The sequence below is a fragment of the Syngnathus acus genome, chromosome 3 (assembly GCF_901709675.1).
Source record: "Syngnathus acus chromosome 3, fSynAcu1.2, whole genome shotgun sequence".
NCBI classification, from domain to species: Eukaryota; Metazoa; Chordata; class Actinopteri; order Syngnathiformes; family Syngnathidae; genus Syngnathus; species Syngnathus acus.
In genome coordinates, this window is record NC_051089.1 from 18,908,527 (window position 1) to 18,929,752 (window position 21,226).

Sequence of the window (21,226 nt, forward strand, 5' to 3'; positions counted from 1 at the left end):
GTTGACTTCCGGAAGGGTCACGCCCAACACCTGCCGCTGACCATCGACGGTGCTGTGGTGGAGAGAGTGAGCAGCACCAGGTTCCTGGGGGTGCACATCAGTGAGGATCTCTCCTGGTCCCCCAACACCGCATCACTGGCGAAGAAGGCCCAGCGTCGCCTGTACTTCCTGCGGAAACTCAGGCGAGCGTGTGCTCCTCCGGCCGTCATGACTACATTTTACCGTGGCACCATTGAGAGCGTCCTCTCCAGTTGTAATGCTGTTTGGGGTGGTAGCTGCGCTGACTACAACATGAAGGCCCTGCAGCGCATGGTGAACACGGCTGGTAAGATTATTGGTGCTTCACTCCCCTCCTTGATGGACATTTACTCCTCCCATCTCACCCGCAAGGCGACCACGATTGTGAGTGATGTGAGTCACCCTGCTCACTCTTTGTTTGATCTTCTGCCCTCTGGGAAGAGGTACAGGAGCCTGCGCTCCCGCACCCCCAGACTCGCCAACAGCTTCATACTGCAGGCTGTTAGGATCCTGAACTCTCTCCCCCCTTCTGCGTAGCGTCCTGTACTTTTGCGCTATATTCTGACTGTCTGCTGTATGCACACTTGCTCCGTTTTTCTCCTCTTATTTATTGTGTTATTTGTTTATTTATTATTTATTCATCACTCTTATTATTCATTGTTTGTGCCTTCTTGTTTTTTTATTTTGTGTTGTTTGCTTGTATGTATGTCGTGTACTATGTCTTGTCACCGTGGGATAGTGGAAACGTAATTTCGATTTCCTTGTGTGTCTTGGCATGTGAAGAGATTGAAAATAAAGCAGACTTTGACTTTTGACTTTGACAATCTTTGAAAAAAGAGAGGTATACAGTACACAGCGATTGGACATAATGTTTGGTGAATATTAACGGTTTTGAGTTCAGGGGATGTTGCCATGCAAGCAATGGAGCGGGATACTTCCTATTCATTAGAGCAAGCTGGTCTGTGGTAGGAAGTTTGAAATATTTCACAAACCCACTGTTGCTTAACTAACAACGGTCACAGCAGTAAATGCAGATTTCCTTGATTAATATTTTAAGAGTGCAGGTGAAAAACAAGTACTTTTGGGGACATAGGTCCTGGGATAAATTCAGTCCAAAACTTTGTATTTTGACAATCATATATATATATAAAAAAAATACAATAGTTGTATTGATCACTATAGTTGTTGGAAGACAATAGAACTGATGCTGTGTCATCTGTGTGTAATTGGCCTGTTCACTTAATTCCATTGCAACAATCACCAACCACCCACAATATTATGTCCACTAACTAGTGAGAGTTGTATCTAAAACGTTGCCTTTGCCAAGGTAACACACATCATTTGGATGAACTGCGTGTCTTTTAACTGCATTGATTTCTCATGTCCACTTGTTACTTGCAAGCTGAGTTTTTGATGCAGGGAATGAACAGGCAGATAAAGGTTTCTGCTGATCATTATGCTGTATGTCAGAGGCGGGTCACAGTGTAGTGGAGCAGCATAATCCAGGCAGCAGAGCCACAGACCCGTACACCAGTGTCAGAAGGCAGCGAGGTGACAGAAGAGGCCATGGAGAAACCATCTGATGAACTAACACAGCGGCCAGCAGGGCTAGACCAGCAATCTGCTAAAGCCAACGAGGACTTTTTACGGCACACCAGGACTGAGTCCATAAGACCCTCGCTTGTTCTTTTTCTCTCTTACAGTTTCTGATACTCATACTACTTATTCAGTAATTTCAGTACCTTAAATGATATAAAAAAAGATAGATGATTTTCTGGTAACTGCCTATTTTAGATGTTTAGACATTTCAAGAAAGCTGCAAGGATACAGAACACGCTTGTCATAGGAATCACTTAAAAATAAAAGCTTACCGAATACTGCAATCCAGGATTTAGGCCCAATCCCATTCCTTCCTTTTAACCCTAAATCTTTGTCTCACCCCTTCTGCTAAACTCTTCGGAGAGACGAAGGGAGACAAAGGATCACAAAAAATCCCTCAATTGGGAACGTATTGGACTTGCGACGTCATCATTTGGAGCCATGTACTGGTTTTGTTGTAAGCAGACTCTTTTAAGATAGTTCTATACTAAGTGTTTATCAACAACTCAGAACATGTAACTGTACCAAAGTATGGAACATCTAAGCCAACCACGAGTGTCATTAAAAAGAAAATCAATAAATATCACTCATGTAAATATGTCACACACTGGTTAGCACGTCCGCCTCACAATGCAGAGGTGGTTAGTTCAATTCCAGCCCTGCCCTTCATGTGTGGAATTTGCATGTTCTCTCTGTAGTTGAGTGGGTTTTCTCCGGGAACTCTGGTTTCCTCCAACATCCCAAAAACATGCATGGTAGGCTGATTGAACACTCCAAATTGCCCGTAGGCGTGAGTATAAGTGTGAATGGTTGTTCATCTATGTGTGACCTGCAATTGGTTGGCAACCAGTTCAAGCTGTCCAATGCCTACTGCCCAATAGGCTCCAGCACATCCACGACCCTCGTGAGGACAAGCGGTTAAGAGGATGGATGGATGGATGGATGGATGGATGGATGGATTCGAGGGGGTGAATGGGTGAATGGTTGAATGACTGACCCTTTTTTCTGGCTCGCCAATGTTATTGGTGCCTGTTGCCGAAGGGGAGGACTATTTAGAAGTCTTGTCGTCTAGGGAGATTGAGGTCTGTCTTTGTGTTGGAGGGTCATACGCCCCTTTCTGTCACGCTACCCCTGATGTTTTTGGAGAACTGGGGAATTGTTGTCTTGGGGACAACACAAGATGTAAGGTATTGGGATCTAGCCTAAGTATCTAAAAGTTGAGAAAGTGTATATTTGAAAATGTAACCTAGTTAATGTTTCAGGGTTCTTTCCAGAACAGTGATTGTCAACCGGTGGTCGACGGCTTCCTAGCGGCCCGGGGTGGGATTGCAGGTGGTCCGCGAAATTGGAAATGGAAAATAACTAACATTCTTAAAAGTGTATTTATTATTTTGACTTGATTTATTTTCTGGCTTGATTTGTGAATTATTTACCTATCCAGATTATGTCAAATGTAGTTGAGATCCCCAAAATAGAAATACAGATGCAAAAAAATAGCCTGTATAAGTCTGTCCTCCTTCGGTGCAAAATAGAATAATATTCTGCCAAAACAGTGGTGGTTATAATGGTGGTCCCTTGGACAAAACCAGTTAAAACCCCTATTCAAAAAGATAAAACACACCCAGGTAAGAGGCCTGTGTTCAATGAAAGAAAGCAAGTTCATATAATTGATAAAAACTGTAATACATAGTGCCACATGCATGTTTACAATTTGTCTTTCGCTGGATTTGAATGTTCCCACACTGTTCGAAAGGGCAACTCAATGTTGGTATGATGATCTTACTTCTTTTTTTATCAAATGACACAATAGTGATTTATTCCTTTATTCAGAGTACTACAGTATTAGTTTTTTTTAAAAGAAATCCTGAATACATGGATGCCATCTGTCATAAATGTGATGCTCGATGAACAAGAGGACACCTTAGAAAGGTGCGACAAATGTGTAAGTAAAATCCAATTTGTCAATTTGCACAAATGGCATACAATAGTGCAAATTAATATTATTAATGAATTTTAGATAAAAGTCAGAGATTATTTATTTGTTGTCATTTCTGACTTTTAAATTGGATAGTGTTAAAACGTGAAGATGGTGTTGTAATTCAAGGTGCTGTAATCTGCACTTCCTTAACCATTCTTGTAAGTAGCATGCCATATATGGATAACAAGAGGTTCTTTACCTATATATAAGGTGAAACACTTCTCTTGGTACTCTCAGGGTCGGTTATTCTATAAGCAGTCATGATCTTCCATGTTGCAGCACTGAGTTTCTTCCTCTCCGTCGAATGTTTCACCATAAAAGTAAGGACTGGTAAATTTCTTATCAAACAATATTTGTATGATATTTTGTCTTCTATAATTTTAGGCAAATATCACCAGACTTTAGACAAATGAATTCACTCACAGCGCTGATTTTAATGTGAATCATTTAGAAAATGTACCCGTAAATATGTGAACACAAATTCACAATAGAAAATGATTACATTTCAAAGCAGCATGCTATTAATCATACACCTAAGGCTGTAATTACAAGTATGTATGTATGTATGTTGTGATGTTTTAGAGGAAGAGACACGCTTTCACCAGATAAATATGAGAGCAGACATTTAATATCGGAAGTTTGATTTTATATGCATTACTAATTATGTAGATTAAAATACCAGAAAAAAATAATGAATTAAACAATAGATCACAATTAAACATTTAACATTTCTTTACATTTACTTTGTATGCCATTGAATACAGAAGGTGTCAGGAAGACGGAGCTGAGCAAGGGTGGTAAAAAAGTGCAGATTCCAGGCAAAAAGTCCACTCCACTCTTCTGCAAAAATTAAAATGAGTTTCAGGTCACACTACTTGCAACAATCACCCCTTGAAGAAAAAAAAAAAAGTGTTGTATACGACTTACTAGATAGTACACAGTTTAATCGAAATATGCTATCATAATCAAATCTAATTACATTTATATACCATTGGGATGAAACAGGGATGAAAAGGCACAAGAAATAACATACGCAAAAACCCTACATAGGGACACCACCACTCCGTAGAAATGCTATCCAGGCCTTAACTAAAATACAGTTGAGAAAGGATTCAATTTACTCAAAAATGTTGTTCAATTTAAACTGCTTAATGTTTGTATTTCAGGGCTCTCACGAAAAGATGAACAGACACCCTGGTAAGCCAGACCTGGATTCAATAAGATAAAACAAATACATACAATTGACAATAACACAGATTTTTATAATTCTTTCTCAAAGGCAACACACTTGCAGATGAGGATTCCAGTGTTTCCACGCTGATAGAAAGGGCAAATGTTAATGTTGGTATGTTAATCTCACTCTTTTTTATCAAAGGCAAAATTGTGATTTATTGCTTTATTTAGAGAACAATATTACATTACTTTTTTTTTAAATCCAGAATTTGTAAGAGTAGTAATGAGTAACAAAACAGAGGGTAACGCACTGAGGAAGATCTACAATGCAACTCAATGTAAGGTTTACACCACAGCTCAGGGCAGCGTGGCTCCTGGGTAGATCGGTCATTCTCCTAACCTGAAGGATTTGGGTTCAATCCTTAACATCTGTGACCATGTTGAGGTGTCCTAATTTGCTCACATGGCAGCAAGGCTCCCGTTGGTGTGTGCAAACATGAGGCTTGAAGCATGATAAAAATGTGATATAAATTCTGTCAAGTCTATTTAGCTGCCCTAAATAAACAGATTCGTAATTACCAACCTAATTTAATGTGTTTCTACAATATTTAATCCAGTGGTAAGTAATAATTTTGGTGAAATGATATTTTTAATGATTAAGTATCGATTTATTTGTCGTGTAATTTGTCATATCCTAGCAGACTTATCTACTATCACCTGCTATTCACTGTCAATTGCACATGGATATGTGAAAACGTGTGAAATTGTGTGAATTAGATCTCACATCAATCCACTGGTGCTAATATTTAATCCCAAACTTGGCTAATTTTGTTAGGCTATCTTGCTCACCCAGTCAGAATTATTTAATTATATTTTCTGACAGTTGCAGCTGAAGGGGAAAGACAATTCTCGCCAAATATTTTCATTTCCACTTCAGCACTATGAGTTCAATTAACAGGTTTAGGAGAATGACATAATTCCCATGAAGTCCGAGCATGATAAACTGAAAAAAAATATTTGTCATTGACTCTAATAGGAAACAGCAGCAAATTGGCAATTATCGACATTCACATCTTAATTAACATTTTGTGGATATCTCATTGAAAATGAAAGCCTAGCATTTCATGATCTTCATTGTGAATTATGTCTGGTGTACATTTGTAAAGCATCAAGTGTGAAATTGCAAACACTGAGACTTATAATAACAAAAAATTAAATGTTCTAGGCAAGAACCAAAATGAACCTCTTGTGATGTTTGGAGACATAGCCATACCAACCGGACTACAGAATGCTGACGCTTGCACAAGAAACAGGTGCCTGTGGCCAAAAGCAACGGATGGTTTGGTCTATGTGCCATACAGAATTTCCAGCGATTACTGTAAGTAATCAATTATCTTTCAAAAGTGAATGTCATTTTCATTAAGTGGGTAAAAGCAATCTCCTATTTTTCTTTACACTACAGATTGTAGCAAAAGAACCATAAGAAGCATTGCTCAGTAGTAGTCACTCAAACCCAAACAAACTTCGAACTGTAAGAAGTTTTTTTTTCTTCTTCCAAAACGGTGTTGTAAATGGCAAAACACAACACTATTAGGCCACTTATCACCATAAAAGTACATTGTCATCTTTATAATAATGACGATCACAGATAGAAGTTGCACTGCCAAATAAATATACCTAGTAGCATACAGTGCAAAGTGTCTATCTGTACTTTTACACCCACATGACAAAACCTTAATTTCCTGCAACAATACCACTTTTTTATTTAAAAAAACATTCGAACAACTTGACATAAATTTATGATGTATGTTGTAATGTTAATTACAAGCGTAAACATCCATCCATCCATCCATCTTCTTCCGCTTATCCGGGGTCGGGTCGCGGGGGCAGCAGCTTCAGGAGGGACTCCCAGACTTCCCTCTCCCCAGCTACTTCATCTAGCTCATCCCGGGGGATCCCAAGGCGTTCCCAGGCCAGCCGAGAGACATAGTCTCTCCAGCGCGTCCTGGGTCGTCCCCGGGGTCTCCTACCGGTGGGACATGCCCGGAACACCTCCCCAGGGAGGCGTCCAGGAGGCATCCTGATGAGATGCCCGAGCCACCTCATCTGGCTCCTCTCAACGTGGAGGAGTAGCGACTCTACTCCGAGTCTCTCCCGGATGACCGAACTTCTCACCCTATCTCTAAGGGAGAGCCTGGACATCCTGCGGAGAAAACTCATTTCGGCCGCTTGTATCCGGGATCTCGTTCTTTCGGTCACGACCCATAGCTCGTGACCATAGGTGAGGGTAGGAGCGTAAATCGACCGGTAAATTGAGAGCTTTGCCTTTTGGCTCAGCTCTCTCTTTACCACGACGGACCGGTACAGAGTCCGCATTACTGCCGACGCTGCACCGATCCGCCTGTCGATCTCACGCTCCATCCTCCCCTCACTCGTGAACAAGACCCCAAGATACTTAAACTCCTCCACTTGGGGCAGGATCTCATCCCCGATCCGGAGAGGGCATTCCACCCTTTTCCGATCGAGGACCATGGACTCGGATTTGGAGGTGCTGACCCTCATCCCGACCGCTTCACACTCGGCTGCGAACCGCTCCAGTGAGAGCTGGAGATCACGGCCTGAAGAAGCCAACAGCACAACGTCGTCTGCAAAAAGCAGAGACGCGATGCTGAGGTCCCCAAACCGGACACCCTCAACGCCTCGGCTGCACCTAGAAATTCTGTCCATAAAAATTATGAACAGAATCGGTGACAAAGGGCAGCCTTGGCGGAGTCCAACCCTCACTGGGAACGAATCCGACTTACTGCCGGAAATGCGGACCACACTCTGGCATCGGTGATACAGGGACCGAACCGCCCTTATCAGTTGGCTCGGTACCCCGTACTCCCGAAGCACCCCCCACAGAACCTCCCGAGGGACACGGTCGAACGCCTTCTCCAAGTCCACAAAACACATGTGGACTGGTTGGGCGAACTCCCATGCACCCTCGAGGATCCTGTTGAGGGTGAAGAGCTGGTCCACTGTTCCACGGCCAGGACGAAAGCCACACTGTTCCTCCTGAATCCGAGGTTCGACCTCCCGACGGACCCTCCTCTCCAGCACCCCTGAATAGACCTTACCAGGGAGGCTGAGGAGTGTAATTCCCCTGTAATTGGAACACACCCTCCGGTCCCCCTTCTTAAAGAGGGGAACCACCACCCCAGTCTGCCAATCCAGAGGCACTGTCCCCGATGTCCACGCGATGCTGTAGAGACGTGTCAGCCATGACAGCCCCACAACATCCAGAGCCCTTAAGAAATCCGGGCGGATCTCATCCACCCCCGGGGCCTTGCCACCGAGGAGTTTTTTAACTACCTCAGTGACTTCAACCCCAGAGATTGGAGAGTCCGCCTCAGAGTCCCCAGGCCCTGCTTCCACAATGGAAGGCGTGTCGGTGGAATTGAGGAGGTCTTCGAAGTATTCTCCCCACCGACACACGACGTCCCGAGTCGAGGTCAGCAGCACGCCATCTCCACTGTAAACAGTGTTGACGTTGCACTGCTTCCCCCTCCTGAGACGCCGGATGGTGGACCAGAATTTCCTCGAAGCCGTCCGGAAGTCATTCTCCATGGCCTCGCCGAACTCCTCCCACGCCCGGGTTTTTGCCTCAGCAACCGCCGAAGCCGCGTTCCGCTTGGCCACCCGGTACCTGTCAGCTGCCTCCGGAGTCCCGCAGGCCAAAACGGCCCGATAGGACTCCTTCTTCAGCTTGACGGCATCCCTTACCGCCGGTGTCCACCAGCGGGTTGCCGCCACGACAGGCACCAATGACCTTACGGCCACAGCTCCGGTCGGCCGCCTCAACAATGGAGGCGCGGAACAAGGTCCACTCGGACTCAATGTCCCCCGCCTCCCCCGGGACGTGGGAAAAGCTCTGCCGGAGGTGGGAGTTGAAGCTCTTCCTGACAGGGGATTCCGCCAGACGTTCCCAGCAGACCCTCACAGAACGTTTGGGTCTGCCAGGTCGGACCGGCATCTTCCCCCACCATCGGAGCCAACCCACCACCAGGTGGTGATCAGTTGACAGCTCCGCCCCTCTCTTCGCCCGAGTGTCCAAAACATGCGGCCGCAAATCCGATGACACGACTACAAAGTCGATCATCGAACTGCGGCCTAGGGTGTCCTGGTGCCAAGTGCACACATGGACACCCTTATGTTTGAACATGGTGTTCATTATTGAAAATCCGTGTCGAGCACAGAAGTCCAACAATAGAACACCGCTCGGGTTCAGATCGGGGGGGCCGTTCCTCCCAATCACGCCCTTCCAGGTCTCACTGTCATTGCCCACGTGAGCATTGAAGTCACCCAGTAGAACGACGGAGTCCCCAGAAGGAGCGCTCTCCAGCACTTCCTCCAGGGACTCCAAGAAGGGTGGGTACTCTGAGCTGCCGTTTGGTGCATAGACACAAACAACAGTCAGGACCCGTCCCCCCACCCGAAGGCGGAGGGAGGCTACCCTCTCGTTCACCGGGGTGAACCCCAATGTGCAGGCGCCCAGCCGGGGGGCAATAAGTATACCCACACCTGCTCGACGCCTCTCACCGTGGGCAACTCCAGAGTGGAAGAGAGTCCAGCCCCTCTCGAGAGGGCTTGTACCGGAACCCAAACTGTGCGTGGAGGCAAGTCCGACTATATCTAGTCGGAACTTTTCTGCCTCGCACACCAGCTCGGGCTCCTTTCCAGCCAGAGAGGTGACATTCCATGTCCCAAGAGCCAGCTTCTGCAGCCGGGGATCAGACCGCCAAGGTCCCTGCCTTTGGCCGCCGCCCAGCTTGCAATGCACCCGACCCCTTTGGCCCCTCCCACAGGTGGTGAGCCCATGGGAAGGGGGACCCACGTTTCCTTTTCGGGCTGAGCCCGTCATCTTTATAATAATGACGATCACAGATAGAAGTTGCACTGCCAAATAAATATACCTAGTAGTAGTGTCTATCTGTACTTTTACACCCACATGACAAAACCTTAATTTCCTGCAACAATACCACTTTTTTATTTAAAAAAACATTCGAACAACTTGACATAAATTTATGATGTATGTTGTAATGTTAATTGCAAGCGTAAACAATTAACCACAATTTTTACATTTCTTCTTGTCTATGATATAGATTTCAGTAGAACCTTTTTAAGGGAAAAACATGCACTTACTCTTGAATAATTGTCTTGAGAGAAACATTTATATACATGCCATGACCCACCTCTTTCAAGCTGAAATAATACACAATTTATGAAGCCTGAGCTTCAATTTTCCCACTATTGTGGTTTGCATACAGTTTAGCTACTCATGAAAAAGCAGTGCAAGAGTCAGTGACATTTTTTTAATGAGATGTACTGCAGTGTAGAGCAGTGGTTCCCAAACTTTTGCAGGCTGGCGCCCCCTTTGGCTCCCCAGTGAATTCCTAGCGCCCCCCCCCCCCCCAAGGCATTTATATAAATAAATAATACATTTATATAAATAAATAAATAATACATTTATAATATCATTACCATTACGTTGAATTAGTGGGAGCACTGAGTTTGTTTCTCAGAAACGAGCCGGTCCCATCTAGACGTAATTGGAGACAATGACACCCGAAGTGATTTAAGGTTTGTCTTTTATTGCAGGATGCTTGGTCTCCATGTGTTGAAGCAGTTTTGAATGCTTCACTGCCTGGTTAGTTAGCCTGTCGCCACATATTAGCTTTGCGGGCTCGACTGGGGAAACATGTCACGTGACCGGGACGAGTGTCTTGACCTGAATTAATTGATCGTCGATAAAAAAAAAAAATTCTGTGCGGCTTGGCGGCCCGGTACCAAGTGACCCACGGACCGGTACCGGTCCGCGGCCCGGTGGTTGGGGACCACTGCCCTAACCAACTCAACACAACACGGCGCGTTCTGGCGAGTCCCCAATTTCATGTTGACTTGAACTCAAGATGATGTTGACCGCCAGAATGCGGTTTTTATTATAAGATAAAATTCTGAACATTACAAGCTTGAAATTACAAACCTGAGCTTTTGCTTTTGTAGTCTATGCTGTCGGATCTGACTGGGCCAGAGCGGCGTGTTGTGTACAAATCGACTGCCGCCCCCCTACCGCCCCCCTACCGCCCCTTTCTTCCTCACCGCCCCCCCAGATCTTTCCACCGCCCCCAGGGGGGCGGTACCGCCCACTTTGGGAACCACTGAGCAATGCAATAACATTAGCTGCTGATGACAGATTAACTAATTTCCTAACCTGCTTGCCAAAACGTTTTCATAGAGATTGAGTCCTTTAATCTTCTCTGTTTATAAAATAAAAATGTTGCATCTTTTTATTTTTTTAACAAGCTACTGGAGAAAGAGAGACCATAATTAATGGTCTGCGATCATTTGCGGCATCCACTTGCATTCGCTTCACCCCACTGAATGGACAGAGGGACTTTGTGGACATCCAGTCCCGCTCAGGGTATGTAAAACACAATCCACACACTAACCTGATCTCCTGGATGGTCTATGATATAATGACTCATCCCCTCCATGACCGTACTGTAGTGGAAGGGTTTGCGTGCCCCATGGTCCTAGGAGCTAAATTGTCTTGGGCTTTCTGTCCCTTGCAGGTCACCCATGGCAAATAGCTCCTAGGTGAGGGACCAGACGAAAAAAAAAAGATTAGTTCATGATTTCCCATGCCCGCAAGCAGTCCTGGCAGTGGGGATCGCTGGCGAGTGCCTGGTGGCCGGGAATGCACCCATGGCCAGGGTCAGTCTGATGTAGGGACGTAGTATGTTTTTCTCCCCATGCGCTCACCACCTGTGGGAAGGGCCAAATGTGTCGCGTGCGTACTGAGATGGGTGGTGGACAAAGGCGGGGACTTTGGGGACCTCTTGGACATTCTTCGACTCCGGAGTTGCCCATGGTGAGAGGCACCGAGCAGGTGTGGGCATACTTATGTGCCCACCTGCTTGCCGCCTGTAAATTGGAGTTTACCCCAGTGGACGAGATGATAGCCTGCCTCCACCTTTAGGTGGGGGAACAGGTTTTGCTCTTTGTGACTCTGAACCAAACATCAGTTCAGAATACCCACCCTTTTTGGAGTCCTCATAGGGTGTGCTGGAGAGTGCTAAACCTTGGGACACCATCCTTCTTATAGGGGTTTTCAGTCATCACATCAGTCATACCAGCTCAGCGGCCTCTCTCTCTCTCGTGTAACGTCAGAGCTCCAACTTGGTGTCGTGGAGCCACGCCAGCATCTCTGGTCCCAGGTCGAAGAGGCCGGCCTCTGAGGGTGGTCTATATAGGGGGCAGGTGTTGATGATGTGGTCGGCTGTCTGCTCGGGGGCTCCACACTCGCATGCCGCACTGTCCGCCAGTCCCCACTGCCGCATAGACGTGTTGAAGCGCCCAACACCAGTTCTTAAGCGGTTCAGTGTGGTCCACTGCTGGCGAGGTAGTTCGTCTCCTCCTATGGCGCCGTCTCCTGGTTCCCAGACATAACGGTGCATGAGGGAGGGGCCAGCTGCCTCCCACTCCTGCTTCCAAGCTGCTGCCAGCCAGGCATCTCTGGAGATGTCTTCAGGGATGGAATTGAGCATCTCTTGTGCTGCCATGTTGTAGGGGTGGCGTGCCTTGAGTCTGCTTGGTGGAGCTGGAGTTGTTGTAGTGTTGTGCAGGATGTGCCAGTCGTTATTTTTTGCCTTCCTGGCGAGAACGAGGGTGGCAGCCTCTCGCCGAAGGTTGGCCGGCGCTATTCCCGCAAGGACAGGCAGGAGGGACACAGGGGTGGGTTTCAGGCATCCTGTTAAAGTTCGGAGGGCGTTGTTAATTGCCACATCCACCTTTTTGGCATGGGGGCTTCTGTTCCAAACTGGAGCACAGTACTCTGCTGCAGAGAAGACCAGCGCTTGGGTTGATATCCGCAAGATCTTAGCAGAGGCTCCCCACGTTGTTCCAGCAAGGCGGCGGATCAGTGCAACCCTGGATGTCACCTTTGCCTTCAGATCTTCGAGGTCTCAGCGGCCTAGTGGTAGAGTGTCCGCCCTGAGACTGGAAGGTTGTGGGTCAAACCCCGCCGTGTCATGCCAAATACTATAAAAATGGGACCCATTGCCTCCCTGCTTGGCACTCAGCATTAAGGGTTGGAATTGGGGGGAAAGATCACCAAATGATTCCCGAGCGCGGCACCGCTGCGCAGTGAGACCTGGAAGGGCGTGATTGGGAGCAATTCTGGACCACCATCTGGCATCTCAGGAGGGGGAAGCAGTGTAATGTTAACACTGTGTATAGTGGAGATGGGGTGCTGCTGATCTCAACTTGGGACATTGTGAGCCAGTGGGAGAATACTTCCTACTGCTATACCCCCTCAATTCCACCGACATGCCTTAGATTGTGAAACCAAAACTTGGGGACTCTGAGGTGGGCTGTCCTTTCTCTGGGGTTGAAATAAAAGAGGTTGAAAAAAACTCTTCGGAAAAGCCCCAGGCTGGATGAAATTCACCCTCTAAATATTAAGGGGATGTCCTCGTTGACACGCCTCTACAACATTGTGTGGACATTGGGTACAGTGCACCTGGATTGGCAGACTGGGGTCGCGGTCCCCCTTTTTAGGAAACGGGGACCAGATGGTCTTATCCAACTACAGAGGTATCACACTCCTATTCAGGGGTGCTGGAGAGGAGGGTCCATTGGGAGGTCGATTTCAGATTCAGGCGGAGCAGTGTGGTTTTTGTCTTGTTCTTGGGACGGTCGACCAGCTCCACACACTCTTGAGGGTCCTCAAGGGTGCATTCGCCCAACCAGTTTACATGTGTTGTGTATTTGGATCAGACTTGCGGAATCATGTGGGGGGTTCCTTGGGAGAAGGGGTACCAAACCCTTTGATAAGGTCAGTTTGGTCTCTATACAACAGATGTCAAACTTTGGTCCGTATGTCAGAAAGCAAGTCCGATTTGTTTCCAGTGAAGGTTGGACTCCTCCAAGGCTCATTGATTCTATTTATAACCTTTATGGACTGGACTCTGCACTGAGAGATGAGGTGGCTTGGGCATCTTATCAGGATATCCCCTGGACACTTCCCTAGTGAGGTGTTCTGGGCATGTCCCACTAGATGAAGGCACCGAGGACAACTCAGGACACGCTGGAGAATCTATGTCTCCTGGCTGGCTCGGGAATGCCTCGTAATTCCACGGGATGTGCTGGACAAAGTGGCTAGGGAGAAAGTTGCTTAAGTTGCTGAATCTGAATCTGCCATCCGACCTCCGCTAAACATATTTAATAAGAAAAAATACTTCCGATGTATTTAATTATACTGTCATTGTTTTGATTTGTAATTAATTGTACAGCCTATATATGCCCCATAGTAATGGTTTCATCCGAAGTTATTTTCTTCCTGTCAAACGAACATCAGCGATTGCTTGACCAATAAGAATTTGGTAGGACAATCGCTAGCCTACAAGCCATTCGAGCAATCGACCAGCAGATGTCAGCCCTCGTCAAAATTAAAGTCCTTTCTTCTTACACCTGACACTTAGCTTTTGGGCCACAGATTCACATCTACATGACAATGAATATCTTCTTTTGCAATAGGTTATTAAATAACTGGTTGATCATTGCTTGATTTATTGCTTCACACATTTCTCATTGTTGATAAACGTGTATAAAATATGTTTGACATATCATCTATGTAAAGACATATGATGAACTCATTCCAAAATGTTGTGCAGTGTGAGAAAATTCATAACAGAATCATTATTGTATAATGTGATCAACAAGTCAAAAGCAATTCAAAACAGCTGAGAATTGTACATAATCACCTGCAGAGGTTTGCCAATCTTGTTTACCTGCCCGTTGAGAAGAAGCACTTGTGGCTGACTTTAAACTTTGGCAGGTTTTTACTCTCCGGATATGAATTCTCCAACTCTGACTTTGTCTTGTCAACACCGAAGAATTTATTATTATTTTTTAACTAACTTTTGCTCTCTTGCAGATGTTATTCATTTGTTGGACGTCGTGGTCGTGGTCAAGAAGTGTCTTTGAGTCGCCGGGGCTGTGTTTTCCGACAGGTCATTCAACACGAATTGCTCCACGCCCTGGGTTTCAATCATGAACAGACTCGATCTGACAGGGATCAGCATGTTAGAATCCTCTTCCAGAATGTCATTCCTGGTGAGATTGGTAAACCCTCATATTTTTCTATATTTTTGTTTCTTTACAGATAAGGTAAGATAAGGGGTTATATGATAATAATAATTATAATAACAATAATTATATACCGTATTTTTCGGACTATAAGTCGCATTTTTTCATAGCTTGGGTGGGGGGGCGACTTATACTCAGGAGCGACTTATATGTGTAATTATTCACAAATTTTTACTTGATCATTAACACATTGCTGAATTACTAGTATAGTTGATCACATGTTATTTTCACTTTAAACCGCATGAGGGCGCACTATGGCTGTGGAATAATTGGAGCCTCACTGACAAGGAGTTCCATTCACTGACTTCCGGAGTCAGGAGATTTTATGATTTGGAGTGACACAGATGGTTCAATAAACTTGTTATTTATGTTATAGTTATACTATATATATAGTTTATTTAGAGTAGCAAGGTCTATGTTGTTAGACTTCAGTAGTTTCCGATTGTCTAGCAAAGGCCTTAAAGACAAAAGGGGGGGCGGGGAGGGGAGACGGGAAGAGCGATCCAGGGCGCACGTAGTTCAACAGCTGTGGTGTTTTTGTTTTTTTTAAGTGACACATGACGAAGATTCCGATGGATTTAATGATTTGGAGTGACATGGATGGTTCGATAAAATTGTTGTTTATATTATTATTTGATATATAGTTTATATATTGTTATATGGGCCTGTGGAATAATTTGAACTGCAACTGACGACGAGTCCGACGTCAGCGGCGCGCCGCACACGCGCTGTTGTTTACATAAAGGACGAAGAATTCGATGAATTTAATGATTTGGAGTGATACAGATGGTTCGATAAAATTGTTGTTTATATTATAGTTATTTGATATAGTTTATACACTGCTTAAAAAATTAAAGGAACAGTTTTTTATCAGGGTATGGCATTGCTCCTCAGACTTTACAGGAGCTCACTGATGCCCTTAGACAGATCTGGGAGGACATCCCACAAGACACCATCCGTCGTCTCATTAGGAGCATGCCGCGATGTTGTCAAGCATGCATACAAGCACGTGGGGGCCACACAAGATATTGAAAAGAATTTTGAGTTGCAGAAATTTAATTTCGGCAAAATGGACGAGCCTGCCACATCATTTTTTCACTTTGATTTTTGGGTTGTCTATATACTGAACCCTCTGTAGGCTGAAAACCTTTATTTCCATCAAAAGATGTGGCATCCTTTTGTTCCTGAGACATTAAACTGTCCATATCAGTATACATATCTAAAAAAAGTGTTCCTTTAATTTTTTTGAGCAGTGTATATCGTTATATGGGCCTGTGGAATAATGTGAACTGCAACTGACGACAAGCCCGACGTCAGCGGCGCGCTGCACACGCGCCGTTGTTTACATAAAGGACGAAGAATTCGATCGATGGATTCAATGATTTGGACTGACACAGATGGTTTGATAAACGTATTATTTATGTTATAATTATTTGAATAACTGTTAATGTTACGTCAGGCCCGTTCTCAGCTCCTCGTTTGTGTTTATGTCATGTTAGCATACCGTATCGTTTAGCCTGTTTTTGCTGGTTCATGTCTGTACTTGGTGTTGGATTTTGTTAAGTAAATTTTCCCCAAAATGCGACTTATATGTTTTTTTCCCCTTTATTGTGCATTTTATTTATGGCTGATGCGACTTTTACTCCGGAGTGACTTTTAGTCCAAAAAATACGGTATATATATGAATAACAATAATAATAATAACAATTAACATGCAAAAATGTCCTGCAGGAATGGAGGGCAATTTCAGGAAGCTTAATACAAGAAATCTTGGCACTCCCTATGATTACAACTCTGTCATGCACTATGGAAGGTAATGCACAACAAAGCACCATTATACAGATATGGTAGTACCGTATTGGCCCGAATATAAGACGACCCTGATTATAAGACGACCCCCTCTTTTTCAAGACTCAATTTGAAAAAAGACTTTTTGAACACCAAATTTAATTTTTATAATTACAGTGCACCTGAAACAAATGATTATAACAATATACTTGAGAGAAAAAGCATGTTATTTTGCCTCATTCAAAAACTGTAACTCACATCTTAATATCTGAACATTTAAATATATATATAACTAAAGTGCAATCACATTTGTAAATGAATGGCTTCTGATTTTTGAAATGTAAATAAACCAATCTACTGTGATAAAACAACAAAATTGCAATAACTGCATTAACCATCAACATGAAGTCTAACTGTAACTGTAGTCTATAAACAAATCTGAATAAGGAAAATCATTCCAATAAAATAATGCAAACTGCTACCGCTATTGTTGGGGAGCCTGAGGACTGTATAGGGGGTTTGCTCAGTGGGTTATGCTCTTTTTGCCCCCGGGTGTCGGTCAGAACACAGGAGGGAAGACGTGGTTCAGTTTAAATTGCTTTACTGAATTATTGGCAAAAAAGTAACAGGCACTGTGCCTCATAGGGGCATACAGGCAAACTGGCAAAAGGGGATAGGCACATGTTTGGTCGTAAGGATGTGAGAGCAGGTGTGTGTAGTGTACATGGGTGAGTCTTTGGGTATGTGAATGTGATTCTTGGATGTGTGATTATTGTATGAAGCGTGTGAAGGGTGTGTGGGGTGTGTGTGCGTGTGTGCGGGTGTGTGTGTGTGCGTGTGTGTGTGTGTTGTGTGTGTGTGGTTCTGCAACAGACAGAAACACAGCATGTAAGTCAACGCTCAACTTCTGACGTCACACAACACTAGTAGACGGCACACATTACATAACTAACTGCGCGTAACGGTTCTGCTATACTAAATAACCATAACTGAAATACTCTCGGCAACACACCAAACATAAGTCATCGATCGAGACAACAAAATACATTTCCTGGCGACCGTTAGTCGCCGTGGCGCTGCGTAACGGCTACTCGTACGATGCGAGGCAAACTTAAAGTAGCGCGCCGGAGCTGTCAATCAAACGGCGCGCACACGAAGCAAACTGCGATCGGACAAACGGCACAACAGTGGACAATAGTAACAATGAAATGTATATACTCACTTTGTGTCAAAGACACACACGATCACAGCAACATACTCAATCGATTATGAGGGCGCCGGAGCTGTCAATCAAACGGCGCGCACACGAAGCAAACCGCGATCAGACAAACGGCACAACAGTGGACAGTAGTAACAATGAAATGTATATACTCACTTTGTGTCAAAGACGCACGCGATCACAGCAACATACTTAGTCGATACCAGCAACCTTTAACTTACCGCTGCGCACAAGTGAAAATGGGTATAATGTCTAAACCCCGAATATAAGATGACCCCCACTTTTTCAGTCTTATTTCAATGCAAAAAACATCGTCTTATATTCGGGCCAATACGGTACTCACTTTATGTCAAAGACGCACGCGATCACAGCAACATACTCAGTCGATACCAGCAACCTTTAACTTACCGCTGCGCACAAGTGAAAATGAGTATAATGTCTAAACCCCGAATATAAGACGACCCCCACTTTTTCAGTCTTATTTCAATGCAAAAAACATCATCTTATATTTGGGCCAATACGGTACTCACTTTGTGTCAAAGACGCACACAATCACAGCAACATGCTCAGTCGATACCAGCAACCTTTAACTTACCGCTGAGCACAAGTGAAAATGGGTATAATGTCTAGACCCCGAATAAAAGACGACCCCCACTTTTTCAGTCTTATTTCAATGTAAAAAAACATTGTCTTATATTCGGGCCAATACGGTACTCACTTTGTGTCAAAGACGCACACAATCACAACAACATACTCAGTCGATACCAGCAACCTTTAACTTACCGCTGCGCACAAGTGAAAATGGGTATAATGTCTAGAATGTAAGACGACCCCCACTTTTTCAGTCTTATTTAAATGCAAAAAAACATCGTCTTATATTCGGGCCAATACGGTAAATAACATCTGTATTCACATTTAAAATATAACACGAAACAGAGTGGGCGGCACGGTGTTTCACTGGTTAGCACGTCCGCCTCACAGTTAGGAGGGTGCAGGTTCGATTCCACCTTCAGCCCTCCCTGTGTGAAGTTTGCATGTTCTCCCGTGCCCGCGTGGGTTTCTCCGGGCATTCCGGTTTCCTCCCACATCCCAAAAACATGCTTGGTAGGCCGATTGAGCACTCCAAATTGCCCCTCGGTGTGAGTGCGATTGCGAATGGTTGTTTGTCTCTGTGTGCCCTGCGATTGGCTGGCAACCAGTTCAGGGTGTCCCCAGCCTACGGCCCGATGACTGCTGGATAGGCTCCAGCTCACCCGTGACCCCCGTGGGGATGGATGGTGAATGACTGAACTGATCAAGCGCTATAGAGAATGGATGGATGGATGGATGGATGGATGGATGGATGGATGGATGGATGGATGGGTGGGTGGATGGATGGATGGATGGATGGATGGATGGATGGATGGATGGATGGATGGATGGATGGATGGATGGATGGATGGATGGATGGATGGATGGATGGACGGACGGATGGATGGATGGTCATTAAACAGAGTATTAATAAACATCTCACTAGTACAGGGACAAAATGATGCGTGAAGACAACCGCCACGCCAAACAGAATGACAATCAGCCATATAGATGACCAAACATGAATGATATATAACTTCTCTGTGTTTGTAAAAGTTGGGCAAATATTAATAACAAATTGTTTGTGCTTGTAACAGGTTTGCCTTCTCCAGGAACAGACAACCGACAATAATCCCTATCCCTAACAATAATGTAGCCATAGGTAGGGCAGACAGAATGAGCCCCATTGACATTCGTCGGGTGAACCTTCTTTATGGCTGCAGTGTGTAGTACCTTAAAACAAACCCAGGAAGTCATCACCTTGCTTGATTTACTATCATACAATCTTTGCTCACATCCTGCTTATCTCTTCTCTTACATGCTTATAGATTCCTAGTGGTTGTGAAAACCAAAGGCAGTGTCAATGATTGCTATATACTCACCTCTTGGGTTAAGATGTACCCTATGCTGTTTAATTGCTATGTAAAATACTGCACCATTAACATTAAATTGATTTATTCAACAGTGCAATAAAATTTCTCTGCCTCTGACATGGATACAGCAGTAATGTGCATGGCCAAAATTTGTCATTATGTTGATCTGGAACAGGGGTCACCAACCTTCTTGAGATCTACTTCCTGAGGACTAATTAGTCCAAAGGACTACCAGTATGAAAAATAAAAAATTCTGCTCAAATTATATTAAGAATGAATGATATTAAGCCCTCCGTGAGTCGTCACCTTATCGTGGTGGAGGGGTTTGTGTGTCCTAATGATCCGAGGAGCCAAGTTAGACTTAGACTTAGACTTAGACTTAGACAGAACTTTATTGTCATTTTGTCAACACAAGGTGTGTACAAAAACGAAATTTCGTTGCATACGGCTTTCAGCAATGTAGAGGTATTTCGGCTGGTTAAAAAAAAAAGTGACATTCTATATAAAAAATATGAAATGAGATAATTATAAAGTACAAAGTGCAGCAGTGATAAAGTATGTGAACAGTGCAGGAGACAAAAGCAGTATTTACAAGTGTGCAGAGGAATGCTACGTTTGAATGTTCAATAGTCTGACGACAGCAGGGAAAAAACTATTGCAGAACCTGGTGGACCTGCAGCGGATGCTGCGAAACCTCTTCCCAGAGGGCAGCAGGGAGAACAGTCCATGGTGGGGGTGTGATGGGTCACTGATAATATTTCGGGCTCGGGACACGCAGCGCTGGGATGACAAGTCCTGAATGGAGGGAAGAGGAGCACCGATGATCCTCTCTGCTGTCCTCACCACTCTCCTCAGGTTCTTCCAATCGGGCTTGTCTGGGGCTTTATGCTCCTGGCAGGGTCACCCATGGCAAAAGAATAGGTGAAGGGCCAGACAAAGCACGGCTCATGTACCATGTATTAATGAAAATGGACATCATTTTCCCTTGCCTGGACGCGGGTCACTGAGGCCCCCCTCTGGAGCCAGGCCTGGAGTTGGGGCCTGAAGGCGAGCGTCTGGTGGCCGGGCCTTCGCCCATGGAGCCCGGCCGGGCACAGCCTGAAAAGAAAACATGGTAAGAAAACATGGTTCCCCCTTCTCATGGGCTCACCACCTGTGGGAGGGGTCAAAGGGGTCGGGTGCTAAGTGAGCTGGGTGGCAATGTGACTGCCAGTTTTCATCACTGTGTTGGGTATTGTTTGAAAACTGCACAATAACTGGAGTTTTCATTTTTTCATGCAGGAGGTGGAAAATAAAACCTCACGTGAAGTACACACA

General features: G+C 44.9%; 1 protein-coding gene across 2 annotated transcripts; it reads left to right on the plus strand.

The window, feature by feature from the left end:
• Window positions 1-3,760: 3,760 nt before the first annotated feature.
• Window positions 3,761-20,009, plus strand: LOC119120074 (high choriolytic enzyme 2-like). 2 transcript variants are annotated; one of them, XM_037246696.1, is made up of 8 exons: window positions 3,762-3,915; window positions 4,762-4,792; window positions 4,875-4,940; window positions 5,994-6,146; window positions 11,114-11,231; window positions 14,748-14,926; window positions 16,691-16,772; window positions 19,634-20,009. In XM_037246696.1, the coding sequence occupies exons 1-8, from the start codon at window positions 3,856-3,858 to the stop codon at window positions 19,764-19,766; spliced, it is 822 nt and encodes a 273-aa protein (XP_037102591.1). In that variant the 5' UTR covers window positions 3,762-3,855; the 3' UTR covers window positions 19,767-20,009. The 2 variants fall into 2 exon arrangements, with proteins under 2 accessions (XP_037102592.1, XP_037102591.1); XM_037246697.1 differs by lacking the exon at window positions 16,691-16,772 and having other exon boundaries at window positions 3,761-3,915.
• The last annotated feature ends 1,217 nt before the right edge of the window (window positions 20,010-21,226 follow it).